This window comes from Mobula hypostoma, chromosome 12 (assembly GCF_963921235.1).
Source record: "Mobula hypostoma chromosome 12, sMobHyp1.1, whole genome shotgun sequence".
In the NCBI taxonomy this organism is placed as follows: Eukaryota; Metazoa; Chordata; class Chondrichthyes; order Myliobatiformes; family Myliobatidae; genus Mobula; species Mobula hypostoma.
Window position 1 is genome coordinate 19,521,938 of NC_086108.1, and position 18,913 is coordinate 19,540,850.

General features: G+C 43.7%; 1 protein-coding gene across 1 annotated transcript in view; it reads right to left on the reverse strand.

Moving 5' to 3' along the window:
* imp3 (IMP U3 small nucleolar ribonucleoprotein 3) overlaps positions 1–18,913 on the reverse strand; it is a 222,851-nt gene that overhangs the window by 189,847 nt on the left and 14,091 nt on the right. Inside the window, exon 2 of the mRNA XM_063064874.1 lies at positions 6,678–6,785. Within this exon, the coding sequence (XP_062920944.1) occupies positions 6,678–6,785 (108 nt within the window). The remainder of the gene's footprint in view (positions 1–6,677; positions 6,786–18,913) is intronic.

Below are 18,913 nucleotides of genomic sequence, written 5' to 3' on the forward strand. Positions count from 1 at the left end.
CAACTATGGCAGAGTCATCCGAAAACTTCTGAAGATGACAAGACTCTGTGCAGTAGTTGAAGTCCGAGGTGTAAATGGTGAAGAGAAAGGGAGACAAGACAGGATAAATACCAAATAATAGGGTTGTTTGGAAGAGGGAAATCACTTATTACTTATAAAATACATGTTCCTGCCTCCAGAGGCACTGTTCATTCAGTACAAACATCACTTCCTGTACATGAACTTTTTTTTAAATCATCTCCTGCACGGGCTAATTCAGATTTAGCTTGAAGCACAGATGATAGAAAGGCACTGTCCACTCTTCAATTGTCCTTGAAACAGCAAAATCTGAGAGTCTTAAGCTTTCTTGGTCTTGATAAATATTATGTAACTATAATTTGAAGGAAGTATAATATTTACCATTCACCGCTGTCATTGTGCCAGGAGTCCACTCCAGTCCACGGCATAGCTACAGGATGTTGCATGTGTGCATTATCTCGCTTAATGCTGATAGTGAGAATAAATCAGTAATATTAGTATATTCAGGTGCACAATGATCCTGGAAAATATGTAGTTCGGGTGGTTGATGATTGGGTTGAGTTATTCTCTGATCTTAGCAGTCCATTTGCAAATCTTGTCACCATATGAGATGTCATCAGTGCTCTGCTCACTGTGTTTTACAGAATCCTCTTCCAGTAAGATAGCTCTGTGTTGGATTGTAGCAGCTTCTATGGGGTCAAAGGTGCTACTGTCCTATTTAAACACATTTTTAATGATGGCAAGATTCTGCAATAGATGAAGAACTGAAAGTACTGCAGGTCTACCCCATCAGCGAGCTGCACATCATGCCGCAGCATGAGTCAAAGGAGGCATAGACCAATGACCGTCTTGGTCGCTTTTCTTATGATCACAAGACTCTTTTGGACATTATCAATGTGGCACACTGCATGTCTGATTCACTGATTTAATGGTGGGCGAGCAGCACAGACTCGGACATCGCGAGGATCAGGCCTCAAGCCACAGTGTTGCCTGCTTTGGGTCTGGGTGATTTCTGAGAAGGTGTTGAACTCCCTGCCTTGCTTGGTATTCAACGCACCATGAGGGCACTGGAATGTGAATTGAGGCACGAATGAGATCACGAAGTACAAATACACCAATCAAGTTGTACCAAGTGCCAGTGAAACATTAAAATCACAAACATTGGGGAGCTGATCAGAACGTAGATCTCAAGTTACTGTGACATGCTGTAAGGTTCCACTGCTAAAATAATGGTTTCTCTGTAGCAGCGATGTTTGGGTTATGACGAGAGATGACGGGGTTTGGAATGCTGGGGCTATCCAATGAGAGAAATGTTCTTTCTTGTGAGTCTGGAAAAGAGATTTTCGCGGTCTTTTGCCGGGGAGAGATGAGGAGAGAAGACGCGAATGGAGAGAGTTGGCAGACCACCGGACAGAGTGGACTTGGAGCAAGGATGCGAAGGTCAGCGACAATTGGGGGTCGGTAGTGGACGACTGGTTTATCAGTGAGCTCCAACATTGCGCAATAGAATGTTTCGTGAGAATGGGCCCTTTTTTTGTTTTCTTTACTAACGATATAGTCGAAGTAAGAATTATAAACCTTAATCGTTTAATCGCCTACTGTGTACTGTTTGTTATTTCGGGGTACTGATTTGTAACAGGGGACACATCACGCAGCATCCACCCAAACAAGATCTCTTAAGTTTGGCCAGGCCGGGGAACTATCACCCCCTATATTAAGCCACTAGCCAAAGCAAGAGTTATATTTTGAAGGACACAAATACATGAATGCAAACATAAGAAGTGGACTGAGTAGAAAGGAAGTTTTGAACCAGTAGCCAAAACGTAGTCTAATATTCATTTTCGTATCTTCATTTCCCTCCAAAGAGGGTAGCCACTTTTATCCCCAAAAACACACCCATTCTGCACTTTCAGAAACGTGCAAAATTCCAAATTTACATCAAAGATTCAAAGTACATTTATTACCAAAGTATGCATGCAGTATACAACCCTGACATTTGTCTTCCCCACAGACAGCCAGAAAATGAAAACCATGGAACCAGTTCAAAAAAAAATCAAATCCACTCCCAAGCACCATATAAAACACAAATCGTGCAAATAGCAAAGAAAATCACACACAGAATATTAAACCCAGAATCGAAAAAGTGCAGGCATATTCAGTTCTGCTCAGTGTTCGTTATCTGCAGGACACACTAATCAAAAATCGCCCAAAATAGTAACAATAAAAATAAAGGAGCAACCATAACCACATCATAACGAGTCCGATCCACAAAACACGTCAATTAAACCTCGCCCGGAACTCCGGCACCATCCTCCGGCAGCAGAGAGGGAGATCATTCGAACGTAGGGACCTTCCTCCGACAGCATAAAGAGGGATCATTCGAACACTAGAACCCTCCTCCAACAGCAGTAAGAAAGAGAGAGACAAGTAGTCGGTGCTGAACACATGCTCACCTTCTGCACTCACCTTGATGATTTCAATCCTCCTCTGAGCTTTCATCAGGGAGATTGGCGAGGAACAGTTTATCATGGGCTCACAACCCATCTCGAGGATTCTTGGCACGAGGATGCATGCTTCACCCAAAACCTCATTGAACCCTTTCAGAGACAGCAAAGCACCACATCGCTCAATCGGCCCAGAAAAACACATCACTGAAACGCAGATCACAGACTCCAATAGCAGCAGAGCCGCATTTTAAAAGAAAAAGATGGAACAGAAGTGAAAGATGTAGTTTTGTGAACCATCTGGAGGACGTCACCCTCAGTCACATTGTTCACTGATGCCATCTTCTTCCTGATTCGGTCGCACAAGATTAGGCCAAGTCAGAATTTCAAAGAGTTAGGCAAGCACAATATTTGCAAGATCTGAAGAATTCACTTCAATCAATATTATCTTGTACATCAACAGGAAATGATGACAGTTGATCCATGGGGGTACATTAAAAGTTATGTCACCTACTGCTATAGAGATTTCTTTTCTTAACTGTAAAAGGATCATGTCATTGTTAGGTATTCCAATCAGGTTCTTTTCTACCAAAGTCAAAGTGTTTCTTAGGAGGAAGAAAATGCATATTGGGAACTCTTGCAAACTGTCACAGCCTTTATAGCAACCACAAAGTGATAAAACCTCGAAATTTTCAATACATACTCTCAAGCTGGTTAAAGGTTTAACATTTCTCAAGCCACAGTCTAACTGGCAACGGAAATGAGCTACATCCTTTTGGCAATTATTAATGCAGCAATTTTGAACTAATTAGATTTATGGCAGAGAAAACTCAGCTTTAACACTTTGAGTACTGACATTCATTCCAGTCCTAATAACAACAATACTGCTAAACATGAAATACAACTTAGATTGCTGCAGTTAAGATATATCTTGCTTCCCCATTTCCAAAGCTTGTTTCCAGCTCTCTGTCGCTGTGAAGAATAAATAGCCCTGAGAAGAAGGCAAGCCCTGGTGTACCATGCGCATGGTCAGCTTTGGAAGTCATGCAACAAAGGAAATGCATGCAAACCTGTACCACTTTACCCAAAGCTGATTGTTCTGAAAATTTCTCATTAAGGCTTGGATTTCAACTTACGTGAGCAGTTTAACAAGATAAGAGCCCATGGTTTTGCAGGAAAGATACTAGCCTGAACACAAGATGGGCTGAATGGCAAAAGGCAAAGAGTGGGAATAAAGAAGGCCTTTTCCTGTTGGCTGCCAGTGACTAGTGGTGTTCCACAAGGATCGGTGTTAGGACTGCTTCTTTTCATATTATATGTCTATCATTGCAGACAATGCAAAGACAGGCAGAGGGCAAGTAGTGTTTAGGAAGCAGGGAGCCTGCAGAAGGCCAGATAGATGGGAGAATGGGCAACAAAGTGGCAGATGGAATTATAGTATAGGCAAGTGTATGGTAATGCACTTCGGTAGAAAGAATGAAGGTGTATACTTTTTTGTAAGCAGGGAGAAAATTCAAAAATCAGAGGTGCAAGGAGACTTGGGAGTCCCACAGCAGGATTCCCTAAAGGTTAACTTGCAGGATGAGTCAGTTGTGAGGAGATTAATGCAAAATTCACATTCACTTCGAGAGGACTAGAATATAAATGCAGGGATGTTCTGCTGAGACTTTATCAGACTAAACTTGCAGTACTGAGAGCAGTTTTGGGCCCCTTATCCAAGAGATGATGTATTTGCATTGGAGAGGGTCCAGAGGAGGTTCACAAGAAGGATTCTGGGAATGAATGGGTTAGCGCCTGAGGAGAGATTGCTGGCTCTGGACCTGTACTCGCAGGAGTTTAGAAGAATGAGGGGAAATCTCATTGAAACTTATTGAACACAGGAAGGCCTAATTAGAGTGGATGTGGAGAGGATGGCACCTATAATGGAGGAGTCCAGGACCAGGGTAGTGAATCTGTAGAATTCATTGCCACGGATGGCTATTGAGACCAAGGCATTTGGTATACTTAAGGTTCTTGATTAATCAGGGCATCAAAGGTTACGGGGAGAAGACAGGATAATGGGATTGTGACGGATCTTAAATCAGCCATGACAGAATGGCAGACCTGATGGGCCAAAAGGCCTAATCCTGCTCCTGTGGTCTATGGTCCTACACTAGTTTACTAAAAGTTATTTCAAGATTACTAAGATAGGGTTCTTATAAAATAATGATTTTAACTTACAAACCTTGTCTCCAGTGGAAACTGTTCAATGGTACAACAATGTAGTTTGATAGGAGAATAACTGGACTGATTTGCCTCATTCAGGTAAAAAATGGAAATCTAAGTTACAGGAGGCATCTGCCATTTGGCCCATTGCCTGAGAGAGATGGAAGGTAAAGGGTGATGAAAAATAAAGTCCAGCAGACACTCGCAAGATAACAAACTTCATCCATTTTAGTCAAAAACAAATAGATTTTTGTCCCCAAGTCAGAAAATTTAAAAAAATCACTCAACATGGAACACATACCTCCACAATACTGTAATAAGTAACATCAAAAGCATCACTAATCCGAACAATTAGCTGAAGTCAGAGAGAGGCAGCTAGTTCCATCAATCACAGGAAAAAATGTTTGCACACACATCAGACTGTAATATCTAATACTAGGAACTGGTTACATAACGTGTCTTTAAGACATGCTGTAATCTTCCTTTCACGCTTTTGCTTTGAATAAATAAGTATTTTTGAGTTAGATGTGATTACCTTTACCTACTTAAGGTATGTTTGAGTCTATGTACGTGCAGGGCTGGGTTTCAGAAGTGATGCATTTAGTATGCGTCCTTGCCCCTTTTCCAGACCTAGAACAAACAAATCCCATGCACATAGGACTTGCCAATTCTGATGAATTTACCCCAGTTCATTTTGGAAAATTAAAAAAAAACTGCAGGGGGAAGAAATCCAAAATAAAAGCAGAAAATACAGGAAATACTCAGCACATCAAGCTGCATCTGTGGGAAGAGAAAGAGTCATGCAGACCTCTTAAAGGTCTTTGGCCTGAGATATTAACTGTCTTTTAGTTCACCTTTGATCCAGACATGCCCTCTGTTCCAGTGACATCTTCAACAGTAACAGACATCCCATTCCAATGAGAGGAATCACAATTTCAAGTGACAGAATTCATTCATGACCTGGTTACAGAATTCATTCATGTTGTTGGTACAACAGAGCTCATGGTTAAATGTCAAATTAAGAACTACAACCAACTTAACAGCATTTCTACTTGAGTGCATTTTAGAATGCAATTGTCACATTCCTTCAACACAACATTGCCATATGCTGCTCATTATCAAAAGATAAGAAAGTTAAAAAAAATTTTGCCTGCATTTCAGAGGACATGTAAGGAAACTACTTCAGCAACAGCTTGACTAATGACTACCTGATACACTGGTTATTGAATGGTTTTTCTGTTACACAAACAGCAGAGGTTTATCTCAAATGCAAAATGGAACAGTGATACATTCCCACCAGAGCCAGATATTTCCTGTCAAAAAGCCAGAAATCTGTCAACTCTACAGAAGTTTGCACCTTTCCTGGCGGCTGTGGTTCAGCAGCATGAGCTCATACGGCACAATTAGATTTTAAAACAAACTCTTGAGAAACGGACAAATGAGATCCAGGTTTAGCATTTCATTCGAAGTACGATCAAGGAGCATCTATCATGCAACGGAATGGCATCCACTCTTCCGTACAAAGCTCCAGAGTGAAATCGACTTCCAATAGCAAACGAACTTCAACTTATTTCATACGTGTTGAAGGACTTGAAATTCTCAATTCCAAATCCCAAGTCATTAGTGAAGAAACGTCAGGATTGGCACCTGGGTAACAGAGAAATAAGCTCAAGGCAACTTGAAAGTTGAAACACACAATTTGTAGTTGTGCCTTATTTGAACTGACTCAGTGATTCATTGGCAAATGTGCTACACAACTCCAGAAACAGCAGACCCTTCAAGAAAACGCCTGAGTTGATCCCAACTGCTGATCCCAGCAGTTCCAGACTTCAATTGGGAATCAATAACAAAGAAAGAAATTGGCGTTAATTGTTACAATGTAAAATGAAACACTAAAATTCACTTTCTATCTACAAGCATATTTGGGCCCTTAAAACTGCATCTTCCTATACAATACAAACTCATCTCTTACTTTCAGTTCTTTATTTAAGTTAAGATGGAAGCACTCACAGCTTTTCCAGCAACTGTCCAGTGCTTTTGGCTCGGAAGGCGTCTTTCGCATCCAGGTCTCGGATCTTGCGTGCCAATTCACGAACTTCTCTGCTCAGTTTATTGTACCTGTTAAAAATAGAAGGATCACAGCCTTCATTTTTTACCAAAGTAATTACTCCTTCATTTCTACTAGAATATAAAATCAAAAGTAATCACTGAGCTTGTTGAACATGACAGTGAAATGATGCTCAAAAGGCAAGCCACATTTTTAGAAAACTCTTCAACCCATATTGATGAGCCCTCAAAAGGTCCATCATGGAGAACCTGCAGCCTAACATAACCAGGCTCCCACCTTCAAACCTCTCATGTTGGAACCTCAAATGGAAATTTAACAAGATTTTCCACACAGTTACTCAGTTATTCAACTGCAAATCATTTTACTTACAAGAAAGTAAAGATATCATGAGAAGAAAAATTGTTGTGCTAGTTGGTCAAACTGGTAACTGTCATGTCAGATGACATGAAACTTCCTGTGGAAATGCTCATTTATCAGAATTAGGATGAATCTGACAGTGTATAAGAAAACATTTTCCCTCATGTTTGAGGACTGCAGGACGAGATTAAGTATTCAGCAACAGCTCACTGGTCAATTCTTAGCAAGCACAAAACAAAAAAAAAAATTAGTTTCAAGTGTAAATTTTACAATTTCCTCCCCCCACCACCCCCAACCCATTGTTTGGCAGAGCCATCATTGCACAGTCATGATTATACCACAAGGTAACAAAGGGAGAGCACTGTTTTTAAATAGAGTTGCAAATTGTGCGAACACAGTGGACAAGATTAGCGCCTGGTACGGAAATACTGTTATGGCCTTGCATTACACAATTTTTTGTTAGAAATGATAAGTATGCACCAAGTACATAACACAAATTTATCCTTAAACTAGGTTTTACAAATAATGTCTCCTCAATAATAAATATACCGCTCGGATACTGCTGGAGAGGTGGTGACAGGGCAACCTACCGGGGAAGCCACAGTGACCCGATCTCTAGCACTGAGTCAGGCTCTGTGGCTCAGAAGGGAAAGGGGGAAGAAGGCTGCAGTAGTGATAGGGGATTCCATAATTAGAGGAGTAGAAAGCAGATTCTGTGTACATGAAAGAGACACCCAGGTGTTATGTTTCCTCCCAGGTACGTGGGTCAGGGATGTCTCGGATCAGGTCCACAGCATTCCTAAAGGAAGAGGGCGAACAGCTGAAAATCTGGTACATATTGGTACCAACTACATAGGTAGGAAAAGGGAGCAGGTCCTGAAGAGGGAATATATGGTGTTTGGCAGAAAGCTGAAAGGCTGGACCTGCAGGGTAGTAATCTCTGGATTGCTACCATTGCCACATGCTAGTAAGGGCAAGAATAGGATGATTTGGCAGATGTATGCCAATCGGTGTTGGAGGCAGGTTTTCCGATTAATGGATCATTGGGATCTCCTCTGGGAAAGGTATGACCTGTACAAAAAGGATGCGTTACACCTGAACCTGAGAGGACCAATATGCTTGCAACCTATCAGTGGACGTGGAGAGGATGTCTGCTATAACACGGGAGTCTAGGACCAGACAGCACAGCCTCAGAATGGAGGGTCATCTACTTAGAATGAAAATTAGGAAAAATTTGTTCAGCCAGAAGGTGGCAAGTCTGTTGAATTCATTGCCAGACAGCCGTGCATGCCAAGTCATTGGGTACATTTAAGGCAGAAGCTGACAGGCTCTTGACTTATCAGGGAGGAGCCAGGAGAATTGGGTTGAGGGGGATAACAAATCAACCATGATGGAATGGCCTAATTTGCTTCCATGTCTTATGGCAGGAGTCCCCAACCTTTTGCGCACCGAGGACCGGTTTAATATTGACAATATTCTCGCGGGCCTCGCGTGCATTCAAGTTGAACAGTGGGTGTGACAGGGAATGAGGAAAGGTGCAGCTGACTCATATCGTTTCATATCGCCAAATCATATCGTTTCCTCGCGGCCCAGTAGCACATGCTCAAGGGAGAAGCCAGGAGAATTGGGTTGAGGGGGATAACAAATCAACCATGATGGAATGGCCTAATTTGCTCCCATGTCTTACAGTGCAAATTAAAACTGCCTTTGAATGGCTCATTGAAAACAGTCACCAGTCCTGCTGCCTCGATATTCAGTGAAACTCAGCACTGGACCAAACACTAACTAATCTTACCTGCCAACATGATGGCACTGCAAGCACGATCCCTCAAAAACACTGGGCAATAAAAGCCCAGGACATAGGAGGGAGAGGGGAAAACACCTGCAGAATCACAATCAGGTTTAATAATACTGGCACACGTTGTGAAATGGGTTGCACCGCAACAGCAGTACAATGCAATACATAACACATTTTGCAGAACTTAAAACAAATTTACTTCGTCTTCTATGTGATATTCTGCAACACTTCATACTTAAATAACTAATTGTCAATTGTGGTGTTGGATTTCTATTTTGATTAGGGTTGGTATCTAGGTTCATGAGTCAGGAAAAGTATCATCTGGAAACCTACCCTTTCACCACCAACTCCATCTTCTCAACAACTCCTCCCATAATCTGACACCCACTTACACATTAGAAACAATTTACAATAACTAATTAACCGACCAACCCACACATCAAGACACTGATGGAACCTCTTGCAGAAACAGGGTGAATATGTAAACTTCAGGTGGTCAGGATTGAACCTGGATATCCAATGCTGAAAGGCAGTAGGTCTATCTGATGTGCCACTGTACCACGTCCTCATAAGGCTCAAGATGGTGGGACTAAAATAGTTAAGTGGAACTCTTGGTTTCTGCTGAAAAGCTGAAGGACTTGCTAAGCGTTTGCCTTTCTGTCCTCCCTCCTGCTATACATAACAGTCCCATTGTCCTGATTCATAAGGACTGAAATAGAGGGGTCTCGGCCCGAAACATTTACTGTTTACTCATTTCGTAGATGCTGCCTGGCCAGAGCTCTTCCAGCGGGGTGGGGGGACGGGGGGGAGGGTGTTGCGTGTTGCTCTGGATTTCCAGCACCTGCAGACTTTGTGTTCATGATTCAAGCATTTTAATTAAAGTTAAATTCTGTGCCCAAGATAGAAATATTCAGAGCCAGCCTCAAATTTCTCACACTTCAATCTAATGTGTCAAGAAATATTCAAGGCATTCACAAACTAGTTATATTGGACCAGGCTACTTTAAAAACTTAATATACAACAACCAGACCCGCACCCCTTTAAATACTGGCATTTGATTGCTCAGATTACCCATTCCCAGCAGCACTGGAAAGGAATTGAAACACTCAAAGCAAACACACAAACTTTTATGAAAAGAAATGTCAAATCAAATTCCAGTCAGCAGAAATCTCAAACCTTGAACTCTTCTTGTAGTAAATGAAAGGTTTAAAGCCCAACTAAAACAACCTAAGAATCTCACAAGTCAAACACCCTTTTTCCAAAGCTCTACAAACATGTCAAAACAATGTTTTAAAGCTTCAACGGCAGCAGCAGAAGAGAAAATAACTATTTTAACAGCAGACAATGAAGCAAAACAAAGGCAAGTCTGCTAATGCATGCCTAAAACATCACTACCATTTTTAAATGCATACTGATTGCAACTCTCCCTGGGGCAAGGCAGGCAGTGAAAGATGCTTTCTACTGTCATGAATGCTATAAACCCCCAGCAAATGACAGACAGAATGTTTTGAAAGCTTGGTCAATGGTTGCAATAAATTTGGTTCAGCTTGGACTGACAAGCATTGAATTACAAGGACAATTACATTTTATTAATGTGCTGGAATTGTGCCACATTTTCCGCAGTTAATATTGATCTTGATGATTAGCTCCATTTGATAGGAAGCTCGTTAAAAGCACAGTTCTCAATGAGAAAGATGAGGAGGAATAAAAGAGGGGTTGATGATAGGCACCATGTACTCAATAAGCATCACGCAGAAAATATTGCAATGGCATGTTATGGAATGTTGTGATGAGGTTGTATAAGGCATTGGTGAGGCCGAATCTGGAGTACTGTGTTCAGTTTTGGTCACCAAATTACAGGAAGGATATAAATAAGGTTGAAAGACTGCAGAGAAGGTTTACAAGGATGTTGCCGGGACTTGAGAAAGGTTGAATAGGTTAGGACTTTATTCCTGGAGCGTAGAAGAATGAGGGGAGATTTGATAGAGGTATATAAAATTATGATGGGTATAGATAGAGTGAATGCAAGCAGGCTTTTTCCACTGAGGCAAGGGGAGAAAAAAACCAGAGGACATGGGTTAAGGGTGAGGGGGGGAAAGTTTAAAGGGAACATTAGGGGGGGGCTTCTTCACACAGAGAGTGGTGGGAGTATGGAATGAGCTGCCAGATGAGGTGGTAAATGTGGGTTCTTTTTTAACATTTAAGAATAAATTGGACAGATACATGGATGGGAGGTGTATGGAGGGATATGGTCCGTGTGCAGGTCAGTGGGACTAGGCAGAAAATGGTTCGGCACAGCCAAGAAGGGCCAAAAGGCCTATTTCTGTGCTGTAGTTTCTATGGTTTCTATGGCTGTAGACAATTTACTTTCCCAGCCCCAGACCAGACCACCTTTGGCAATCATCCTCTTTCCATGACTACAGACATCGACCAACAATTGCAGTATACCAATGGCACAATACTGAATTTCATTTACAACTCTTGAATAAAACAGTTCACAACTGCACACAGCAAGACCAAGAACGAAGCATAATCTGGTAAATGGCAATGAACTCCAGATCATTCTGCAGGCTGAGGGGGTGATAGATAGGACATAGAGAGGTAGTTAGACCATAAGACATAGGAACTGGCTCATCGAGTCTGCTCCACGATTCAATCATGGCTGATCCTTTTATATCTCCTCCTCAACCTCATTTCCCAGCCGTCTCCCCGTAACCTTTGATGCCATGTCCAATCATGAACCCATCAATCTCTGTCTTAAGTACACTCAGCAACCTGGTCTCCACAGCTGCATGTGGCAACAAATTCCACAAATTCAACAAGAAGAGATAGTAAGAGATTTGAAAGTGGGAGGGGGAGGGGGAGATCCGAAATGATAGGAGAAGACAGGAGAGGGAGAGATGGAGCTAAGAGCTGGACAGTTGATTGGCAAAAGGAATATGAGAGGATCATGGGACGGGAGGCCTAGGGAGAAAGAAAGGGGGAGGGGGGGGGAAAACCCAGAGGATGGGCAAGGAGTATAGTGAGAGGGACAGAGGGAGAAAAAGGAGAGAGAGGAAAAAAATTTATAACAATAATAAGTAAATAAATAACAGATGGGGTACGATGGGGAGGTAGAGCATTAACAGAAGTTAGAGAAATCAATGTTCATGCCATCAGGTTGGAGGCCACCCAGACGGAATATTGTTGTTCCTCCAACCTGAGTGTGGCCACACATTTTAATTCCACGTCCCATTCTGATATGTCTATCCACGGCCTCCTCTACTATCAAGATGAAGCCACACTCAGGTTGCAGAAACAACACCTTATATTCCGTCTGGGTAGCCTCCAACCTGATGGCATGAACTTCCGTTAATGCCCCACCTCCCCCTCTTACCCCATCCATTATTTACTTATTATAAATTATTTTTCCCCTCGCGCTCTCCTTTTTTGCCCTCTGTCCCTCTCACTATACTCCTTGCCCATCCTCTGGGCTTCCCCTCTCCCCCTTTCTTTCTCCCTAGGCCTCCCGTCCCATGATCTTCTCATATCCCTTTTGCCAATCAACTTTGCAGCTCTTGGCTCCATCCCTCCCCCTCCTGTCCTCTCCTACCACTTCTGATCTCCCCCTCCGACTTTCAAATCTCTTACTATCTCTTCTTTCAGTTAGTCCTGACGAAGGGTCTCGGCCCAAAACGTCGACTGTACCTCTTCCTATAGATGCTGCCTGGCCTGCTGCGCTCACCAGCATTTTTTATGTGTGTTGCTTGAAACCAGCATCTGCAGATTTCCTTGTGGTTGCGTCCACAAATTCACCACTCTTTGGCTGAAGAAGTTTCTCCATATCTCTGTTTTGAAAGGGCATCCCTCTATCCTGAGGCTGTGACCATGGGGACATCCTTTCCACATCTCCTCTGTCTGGACCTTTCAACATTTGAAAGGATTCAGTGAGATCCCACCGCCCCCCCCCCCCACCATCCTTCTGAACTCCAGCAAGTACAGAGCCAGAGCCATCAAAACATTCCTCGTATGATAACAATTTCATTCCTGGAATCATCCTTGTGAACTTGCTTTGGACCATCTCCAATGCTAGCACATCCTTTCTAAGATGAGGGGCCCAAAACTGTTCACAATACTCAAGGTGAGGCTTCACCAGTACCTTATAAAGCCTCAGCATCATATCCTTGCTCTTGTATTTTAGACCTCTTGAAATGAATGCCAACATGGCATTTGCCTTCCTCACCTCCGACTTGACCTGCAAGTTAACCTTTCAGGGGCTCTGCACAAGGACTCCCAAGTCCCTTTGCATCGCAGATGTTTGTATTTTCTCCCCATTGAGAAAATAGTCCATACATTTATTTCTACTACCAAAATGTACACCCAACCAGGAAATTGGGTGGCAGTCAGAAAGGGGAAAGGGGTTCATCAGCCAGTGCAGAGTACCCCTGTGGCACCCCCCACCTCAAACAACAGGTATATCACTTTGGATACTGGGGGCGGGGGGGGAAATGACCGAACAGAGGGAAGTCACAGTGGTCCTGTCTCTGGCACGGAGTCTGCCTCTGCAGCTCAGAAGGGAAGTAGGGAGAAGAGATACGCTGTGAGGACAGGGGATTTGTGAGGGAAACGAACAGGAGGTTCCATGGTGAGAATGAGATTTCTGGGTGGTATGTTGCCTCCCAAGTGCGAGGGTCCAAAATATCTCAGATGAAATCCTCAGCATTCTTACGTGGGAGGATGAACAGCCAGAGGTCGTGATCCATGTAGGTACCAATGACATAGGTAGGATGAGTGACAAGGTTCTGCAGAGGGAGTTCATGGAGTTAGGTGGCAACTTAAAGGGCAGGACCTCAAAGGTTGTGTTCTCAGGATTGCTACACTCTGTGCTGGTGAGGCCAGAACTAGGAAGATTATACAGTTTAATACGTGGCTAATGAGTTGGTGGAGGAGGGAGGACAGGCATAAGATTTTTGGATCATTGCACTCTCTTCCAGGGAAGGCAGGACCTGTACAGAATGGACAGTTTGCACCTGAACTTTGAGGGGGACTAATACCCTAGCTGCACATAGGGGGATGGGAACTAGATTGCCAGCACAGTTAGTGGAGAGGATGTGGAGGTAAGATCTCAGACAAAGTTAGGAACCAAAAGGTTGAGCATGGTGTGAATAGAGTCCTGAGCTGCACATATTTCAATGCAAGAAGTATTGTCGGAAAGGTAGGTAATAGTGCTAAAGATGAGATAGCTGGTAAAACCGGTTTACAGAGGCAACATGCAGTGAGGAGAGACTGTTGACAGGGCAAAATTACAGTCAACAGGATGAGTTGCAACACAAAAGGCAGACAAAATCTAAAAAGGTGAATACAAGACTGAAGATGTTACATTTGAATTGCAGAGTATAAGTAATACGGAAGATGAACTTATAGCACAGTTACAGATTGCCATGAATGATGTTACAAACATCACTGAATCATGGCTGAAAGAAGATTATTGTTGAGAGCTTCATGTCCAAGGATACACATTGTATCAAAAGAACAGGCAGAAAAGCAGAGGGGGCAGCATTACTCTGTTGGTAAAAAATGAAATCACATCATTAGGAAGAGCTGACACAAGGTCGGAAGGTGCTGAATCATTGGGAATCGAGCTAAGGAACTGCAAGGATAAAAAGACCCTGATGGGAATTGTATACAGACCCCTAACAGTGCTAAGGACGTGGTCTACAAATTACAACAGGATATAGAAACTGTATCCCAAAAGGGCAATATTCCAATAATCACGAGGGATTTCAATATGCAGGTTGATTAAGAAAATCAGGCGGGTGCTGGATTCCAGGAAGGGGGTTTTCTAGAGTGCCGACTAAATGGCTTTTTAGAGCAGCTCATGGCTGAGCACACCAGGGGATCAGTTATTCTGAATTGGGAACAAGAGGAAATCTTCAGATGCTGGAAATCCAAGCCACACACACAAAATGCTGGAGGAACTCAGCAGGCCAGGCAGCATCTATGGAAAAAAAATTTACGTTGATGTTTTGGACTGAAACCCTTCCGCAGGACTGGAAAGGAAAAGCTGAGGAGTAGATTTGAAAGGCAGGTGGGCGGGGGGGGGGAGGAGAGAGAGAAGTGCCAGGTGATAAATGATACTTGGAGGGGGAGAGATGAAGCAAAGAACTAGGAAGTTGATTGGTGAAAGAGATAAAAAGCCATGGAAGAAAGTTCCAGAGGGAGGCAATGGGTGGGCAAGAAGAGAGTAACAAAGGGATGGGAAATGGTGAAGGGAGGGGTGGAGGCATAACTGGAAGTTTGAGAAATCAAGGTTCAGGCCACGAGGTTGGAGGCTACTCAAACGGAATATATTCCGAATTGGGTGTTGTGCAATGAATCCGAATTGATTAGAGACCTTAAGGTAAAGGAATCTTTGGGCAAGTGATCATAATATGATTCAATTCATCTTGAAATTTGACACTGGAATAAAGGGAATTACAGAGGCATGTGAGGAGTTGTCCATAATTGATTGGAAAAGAACACAGGCAGGGATGACAGCAGAGCAGCAATGGCTGGAATTTCTCAAAGCAATTCGGAAGGCGCAGAATGTGTGTGTGTGTGTGTGTGTGTGTGTGTGTGTGTGTGTGTGTGTGTGTGTGTGTGTCTCTCTCTCTCTCTCAAAGAGGAGGAAGTATTCTAAAGGAAAGATGACACAACAGTGGCTAGCAAGAGAAGTCCAAGCCAACATAAAAGCCAAAGAGAGAACATATAATAGAGCAAAAATTAGTGGGAAGTCAGAGGATAGGGAAGCTTTTAAAAAAACCAGACAGGAACTAAAAAGTCATTAAGGTAAAGATGGAATACGAAAGTAATATTAAAGAGGATACCAAAAGTTTCTTCAGATACATAAAGTGTAAAAGAGAGGTGAGAGTGGATATCAGACCACTGAAAAACAATATTGGAGAGGTGGTAATGGGGGCAAAGAAATGATGGATGAACTGAAAAAGTATTTTCACTATGGAAGATACTAGCAATGTGGTGGAAATTCAGAGGGTTGAGGTTCGGGTGCGAGTATGCGGGCAGTGGGCAAAATATCCCTCTATTGTTTGGGGATCTCATACTGGAGATGCAGTATCACTTTATCCTGCCACTTTGTTTTTGCCCCACTTTGTCATCATCTCAGTCCCCAACTTTCCTTTTCTCGGATCTTCCTCCTCTTTAACCTCCATTCTGGAGTTTCAGTTACAATGGTGGAGTTATTGCCTATGGATAGTGTTTTGGATCTGGTGTCTTTTTTATGCGGACTGTGTGCTGTGATCTGGGGGTTGTGCGATAGCTAATTGAGGGGTGTCGTTGGGAGGGACATGCCCAGGGGTAGAGTTAGGTAATGGGGGTTGAGGATTCACGGCGAAGGGAGCTGGGGTGGCAAATGGCATTGCGGGGGGGGGGGGTCCCCTGCAGTAGGGGGGGGAGGGCTGAAATATGAGCCTAACTGCTGGTGCTATTGGGTGAATTTGGCCCCTTGACGGGGTAAGGCTTGGGTTTATGGGGGTGGTTAGGGTTAGGGTTAGGGTTAGGATGCGAGTATGCGGGCAGTGGGCAAAATATCCCTCTCGTGTTTGTGGATCTCGTACTGGAGATGCAGTATCACTTTACCCTGCCACTTTGTTTTTGGCCCACGTCATCATCATCTCGGTCCCCAACTTTCCTTTACAGGGATCTTCCTCCTCTTCAACCTCCATTCTGGAGTTTAAGTTACAATAGTGGAATTATTGCCTATGGATAGTGTTTTGGATTTGGGGTCTTTTTTATAGGGACTGTGTGCTGTGATCTGGGGGTTGTGCAGTAGCTAATTGAGGGGTGTTGTGGGGAGGGATATGCCCAGGGGTAGAGTTAGGTAATGGGGGTTGAGGATTCACGGCGAAGGGAGGTGGGGTGGCAATTGGCATTGCGGGGGTGGGGGTGTCCCCTGCAGTAGGGGGGAGGGCTGAAATAGGAGCCTAGCTGCTGGTGATATTGGGCGAATTTGGCCCCTTGATGGGGTAAGGGCTTGGGTTTATGGAGGTGTGTAGCAGGGTTGGAGATGTTAGGTTTAGGGGCTGTTATATAAGCCCTTTAGTGTGGTGTAGTTTGGGTTATTTGGGGTGCTGTCCCGTTTAGTTAGGGTGCACGGTCCATTGGAAATTAGGGTTAGGGTTAGGGTCAGGGCTGGGGTTAGGATGCGAGTATGCGGGCAGTGGGAATTTGGCCCCTTGCTGGGGTGAGGGTTTGGGTTTATGGGGGTGTGTAGCAGGGTTGGAGGTATTAGGTTTAGTGGTAGGGCAAAGGACTATTATATAAGCCCTTTAGTGCGGTGTGGTTTGGGTTATTTGGGGTGCTGTCCGGTTTAGTTGGGGTGCCCGGTCCATTGGAAATTAGGGTTAGGGTTTAGTTGGGGTGTGTGGTCCTCCGGATGTTAGGATTAGGTTGGGGGGGGTTAGGATTGAGGGGGGCCCGCTGGGCGGCAGGAGGTATAACTGGTGATGTGGGGTGAGTTTGCCCCTCCGGCGAGAAGAGGATCTGTGTTTATGGGGTGTGAAGATGTTAGGTTTCAGGGCAGGGTCATGTGCTGGGGATGTATTCTTCCCCATCGGGGAAGCTGGGAAGTTGGGGCAAGTGCTGTGTCTGGATTAAACCGGTCGTTACGCGTCTGTTCTTCCTTGTGGTTATCTCCTGTAGCGTCATAATTTCTAATTTTACTCCTCTCTACTTGGGGAATTAGGTTCTGTTCTGGGGCCTAGTTGTTAGGCTCTATTTCCAAAGTAAGACAAACCTTTCCTATTTAGTGGTCCCCTGTCTTAATTTGTTTCAGGGTGAGTGACTGAAGGGGATCTTCCCCTTCTTCCCTACTCTAATTTTCTCAATTTTTAAAAAAATTACGGGGTGCAGTGTTGGCCCTTCGGTGATTACATTTTATGTTGTTGGCCTGGTTTTTTAGGCCTCGTTTAGGCCGTTTGGGGAATGCATCTGTAGTCTTTCAATCCATCTCCTCTGCTCTTTTTCTTTGGAGGTTTGACCAGTTTATGCTGGTTTCCAGGCCCAGGATTGCTAAGGAGTACATTCCATGCTCCAGGAAGTGTCCCGAAGGATATCCCTTACTGCCTCTATACCCCTATCCGTTTCTATATTGGTGTACAGGCTTTCAATGTCCATGGTGAAGAGTATGGCCTCAGGGGGCACTGACATGGAATTGACTATCCGGACAAAGTGGTACGCGTCTTTGATGTAGCTGGAGTGTTTCTGCGATAGTGGGTTAAGGAAGGAATCAATGTATTCTGCTATCCTGTATAACTCACTGCTGCAGTCCGACACGATAGGCCTGCCGGGTGGTATTTCTCCCGGAACAGTCCACGAGTCTGGGTTCTTGTCTATTTTGGGGAGGACATAGAACTTTCTTGCTCGTGGCTGTATCCCTATCAGGTACTCCACCTGCTTCTTCCCGAGGTATCTAGTCCTTTCTAGTTCTCGTAAAATGTTCCTAATTTCTGTGTGTGTTTCCCAGTATATGGGTTCCTTTAGTTTAGTGTAGTGTTCCGTGTTGTTTAATTGTCTGTCTGCCTCAAATAGATACTGCTGTTTGTCCATGATAACTATGCTGCTCCCTTTATCTGCTGGTTTGATAACAATATCCATATTTTCCTTCAGCTCTTTCAGGGCTGTTCTCTCCTTCCTAGTTAAATTGGGCTTATCCTGTACTTCTCTCTCCCTCTCCATTATCTCATCCAGTGTGCTCTCAAATTGTGGGGGTTGGGGTTGGGGTCAGGGTTTAGGGTTCATGAAATGTGTGAAGTTACCATAACTAGAGAGGTGGTTCTTAGGAAACTGAAAGGTCTGAAGGTAGATAGGTGTCTGGACCAGATGGTGTACACCCCAAAGACGTGGCTGAAGAGATTGTGGAGGCATTAGTAATGATCTTTCAAGAATCACTAGATTTTAGAATGGTTCCAGAAGACTAGTATTTGCAAATGTCACTCCACTCTTTAAGAGGGGAGAGAGGCAGAAGAAAGGAAATTACAGGCCAGTTAG